Source organism: Pundamilia nyererei, unplaced genomic scaffold (genome assembly GCF_000239375.1).
Source record: "Pundamilia nyererei isolate P.nyererei 1_Seehausen unplaced genomic scaffold, PunNye1.0 scaffold02702, whole genome shotgun sequence".
NCBI lineage: Eukaryota > Metazoa > Chordata > Actinopteri > Cichliformes > Cichlidae > Pundamilia > Pundamilia nyererei.
The window spans coordinates 323-4,903 of record NW_005190103.1 but is presented as its reverse complement, the minus strand read 5'-3'; the positions used below and the strand labels follow the sequence as shown (position 1 = coordinate 4,903).

General features: G+C 41.1%; 1 protein-coding gene across 1 annotated transcript; it reads left to right on the top strand.

The window, feature by feature from the left end:
* Positions 1-5: 5 nt before the first annotated feature.
* On the top strand, positions 6-4,082 carry LOC102200955 (B-cell receptor CD22-like; the record flags this gene model as incomplete). Its single annotated transcript, XM_005755727.1, has 6 exons — positions 6-84; positions 695-949; positions 1,543-1,803; positions 2,857-3,114; positions 3,407-3,667; positions 3,828-4,082. Coding segments are annotated over 6 exons (1,369 nt in total), but the record flags the coding sequence as incomplete, so codon positions are not given.
* Positions 4,083-4,581: the final 499 nt, after the last annotated feature.

Sequence of the window (4,581 nt, the reverse complement as noted above, 5' to 3'; positions counted from 1 at the left end):
CCTCTGACTCTGGAGAGTATTACTGTACAGCTCAGAACAAAGTGGGGAGGAAGAAATCTGAATATACCTCCATTGATGTCAAATGTGGGTGAAAAAGTTCATTTGTTTTAAGAAAAACTTTCTAAAATCCCTTCATGTATAATTAAAATTGATTAACCTCAAACATTTGCTTTGTTAATCTCTGTCTGCTTCATAATTCATTTCAGCTACTGTCGATCACTGAACTGCTCCATTTATTGCATTTTTATATGCCACATATTCCCTTTGAAATCAATGCACAAAATTATTTCACATATCAGGTAATCATGATCATTGACTTCCATCAAGTAGTGAAATGATAAAAACGTTGTGATTTTTCAAAATGTACCTTTCAGTATATTAACCTTTTACACCTTTTACAGATGTAACTTCTTCAAAAAGGATAAATTCAATTTTCTTCATTAGTTTTTTTCTTGCATGCCAACTTATAAACATTTCAGTGCACATCCACATCTGCTGAATCATGTAAATAGTCCAATTTCATCAAATCTTAAAGTCATAGTGTAGATGGGAACATCTCTCTGATAACACCATCCAAATCTCCTCACTGAGAAGCTCCTGTAGCATCAGGTTCATTGAGTTGTTTGATCTGTTTAATAATTCAACCTTTGAAGGAACCAATAAACATGCTGTTGTCTCCCTGTGTTTCCTCCAGACAACCCAAAGTCTCCCTCTGTGTCAGTGAGTCCGTCTGGTGAAATCACAGAGGGCACTGCAGTGACTCTGACCTGTAGCAGTGAAGCTAACCCAGCAGCTACGTTTGTCTGGTACAAGAAGAACAGCCAAGCACTCAGCAAAAACCCACAGCTCATCTTCAGCTCCATCCAGTCCTCTGACTCTGGAGAGTATTACTGCAGAGCTGTGAACAAGCTGGGGTCAACACTTAAATCCATCACTATTGATGTGAAATGTAAGTCAAACAATTTTCATAACAGCATTTTTTTTTGTTCTCATAATTTCTTGTTTACAATTAGTGAAGTAAACTGTGATATAAGTTATGGAAATGCCATAAGTCTGCTGTCAGACTCGACAACAAAGACTTTGCAACTGACCAGACACACATATCCACACATGTGCAATAACAAAAATACTGAGTGCAATACTCTTTCTCTGACGAAGTTGTATTTTACTCAGTTGTAGTATTTTTATTCTATTTTAGTCTACTGTATATAGTGTTTTAATTTGTTATATTCTACTGTGTACAGTTGTGTATAGTATCTTATTCTTATTCTTATCCTATTCCAGTGTTTTTCTAATTTTTGCTATGTAACTTTGCACTGTCAACTTTCTGCTGTAACAAACAAATTTCCCACGTATGGGACTGAAAAGGTTATCTTATCTTATCTTATCTTATCTTATCTTGTCTTATCTTGCGTCTGAGGACGTTAACATTCGTGCTAACACCATCCAGAACTCTTCTGTCCTGTCTATGTACACTTACACAGTTAGTTGATTTGATCAGAAATTCATACTACAGTTACCTCCTTGTGTTTTCTCCTGCAGATGCTCCAAAGCCTCCCTCTGTGTCAGTGAGTTCTCCTGGTGAAATCACAGAGGGCACTTCAGTGACTCTGACCTGTAGCAGCGATGCTAACCCAGCAGCTACGTATGTCTGGTACAAGCTGAACAATCAAACACCTGTCAGTACAGATTCACAGCTCTCCTTCAGCTCCATCCAGCCTGCTGACTCTGGAGAGTATTACTGTACAGCTGAGAACAGGCTGGGAACATCAACACCTACAAACATTTCTGTTGATGTGAAATGTGAGTAAAACAGGTCGTTTAGGAAACCTTCAGCTCATGAGTGCCAGTGTTTGAAATTTGCAAATCATTACATTCATTTTGATTCACATTGTCCATAGACCCTTTTTTAGATATTGTGGTAATTTGTTTCATTTTTTCATCAAATCATAATGTGGCTAAGCTTTTGTCTTTAATCTGATCAATAATTCAACCATCACACCCTCCGGTCCCCTTTCTTGAAGATGGGAACCACCACCCCAGTCTGTCAATCCAACCTCCATGCAACATTGTAGAGACGTGTCAACCTGGACAGCCCTGGACAGCATCCAGAGCCTTTAGGAACTCAGGGAAGACTTCATTTACTGCAGGGGCTCTGCCACCGAGGAGTTGTTTAACTGCCTCAGTTATCTCGCCCATAGAGATTGGCGAGTCATCCCCCTCATTCCCAGACTCTGCTTCCTCAACAAAAGACGTGCCAGTGGGATTAAGGAGGTCCTAGAAGTATTCCTTCCACCACCCAACAATTTTCTCAGTTCAAGTCAGCAGCGCTTCACTCGCACTATACACAATGCAAGTAGAGCTCTGTGTGTTGAAGATCTCGTGGACTGGGGCCTCTCCAGCGTTCCCAGTGGATCGGTCTGCCAGGACCTCTGCTCCTGGCTGCTGCTGGCACAAAATGCACCCGACCCCTACGGCGTCTCCTGCAGGTGGTGGGCCTGCAGGAGGATGGGCCCATGTCTCTCTTTTGGGCTGTGCCCGGCTCAGCCCTGTGGACTAAGGCCCGGCCACCATACACTCGCCTTTGGGCAGCTTCCCCAGGCCTGGCTCCAGGACGGGGCCCCGGTAACCCTATACTGGGCAGGGTGAACTTCTAAATCGCTCTTTGTCTAGTCCTTCACCAAGGACCATTTTGCCATGGGAGACCCTACCAGGGGGCAGAAGCCCCTGGACAACATAGCCCCTGGGTTCCCTGGGACACATAAACCCCTCTACCACCATAAGGTAGTGATATGCGGAGGGGATCTTTAAAAAACAAGATACAATGCTGTCATTTTTCTTTGCTTTCTCCTGCAGATGCTCCAAAGCCTCCCTCTGTGTCAGTGCGTCCCTCTGGTGAAATCAAAGAGGGCACTTCAGTCACTCTGACCTGTAGCAGTGATGCTAACCCAGCAGCTACGTTTGTCTGGTACAAGACAAATGGAAGGATACCTCTCAGTAAAGAACCACAGCTTGTCTTCAGATCCATCCAGCCCTCTGACTCTGGACAGTATTACTGTATAGCTGCTAATACAGTGGGGACGACATCTGAATATGTTTCTATTAATGTGAACTGTGAGTGGAAATAATTTCATATATTTCCCTCAGATCCATCAATAACTTCTCTCTATGACAGTGAGATTTAATCTCTCTTCAGAAGATTTATTTTTATTTAATTTTTTATATACTCCATCAACTTTCATAAAACTTTGTCACATTTCTATAGTAATTCTACAGCCTTATACCTTTGTTTAGAAGAAAAAAAATAGGGTCAACTACTGTACAAAACTTCAAGCTGTTACACTTTATAAATTCCTCATCATTTTAACAAATTAGGGATAATTTGCACAATTGTTTTTTCTCACAGATGCTCCAAAGTTTGTGTCAGTGATGGTGAGCCCTTCTAATGAATTCAGGGAGGGCGGATCAGTGACTCTGATCTGTAGCAGTGATGCTAATCCAGCAGCTCAATACTCCTGGTACAAGAAGAATGGACAAAAGCCTCTCAGTAGTGAACAGCAGCTCTCCTTCAGCTCCATTCAGCCCTCTGACTCTGGAGAGTATTACTGTACAGTTCAGAACAAAGTGGGGAGGAAGAAATCTGAATATACCTCCATTGATGTCAAATGTGGGTACATTTTTTAAGAAAAATGTTTGAAAATTCCCTTCATGTCTCCTCACTGAGAAGCTCCTGTAGCATTAGATTTGTTGAGTTGTTTGATCTGTTTAATAATTCAACTTTTGAAGGAACTAATAAACATGCTGTTGTCTGCCTGTGTTTCCTCCAGATGATCCAAAGCCTCCCTCTGTGTCAGTGAGTCCGTCTGGTGAAATCACAGAGGGCACTGCAGTGACTCTGACCTGTAGCAGTGATGCTAACCCAGCAGCTACGTTTGTCTGGTACAAGAGGAACAGCCAAGCACTCAGCAAAAACCCACAGCTCATCTTCAACTCCATCCAGTCCTCTGACTCTGGAGAGTATTACTGTAGAGCTGTGAACAAGCTGGGGTCAACACTTAAACCCATCACTATTGTTGTGAAATGTAAGTCAAACAATTTTCACAAAAGCAGGTTTCAACATGTCTGTCAGTATTTCTACATATGTTGGTCTATAATATCATCTTTCTTTGGGTCTGCCTGCTTCATGATTGCAGACAGCTGCTGTCTCTCCCTGAGCAGAGCAAATGAAGATAAAATGTTATTTTTCTTTTTTGTGTTACATTTTTAGCACACAGTGTTACTGTGCTGTTCTGGTCAGTCAATCAGAAATATGAAAGGTACTTTTCATCTTCATCTTGTCTTCTATTTATGGTTATAAACTTATCACAGGTCACTTAGAGGAGAGCCCGACTTTGACTCTGTGCTGGTGATTCAGTGACTATTGATAAGTAAAACCTCATCTTGGCTCCATGACGTTTAAAAACATAATATGACCTATATTATCTTCCTCACTAAGAAAACAAATTGACATTTAGGACTCTGATAGTAAGATTTCCTCTAAGGTACATTTTTCAATCAAAATTTGTAAAAAAAAATTTTTAA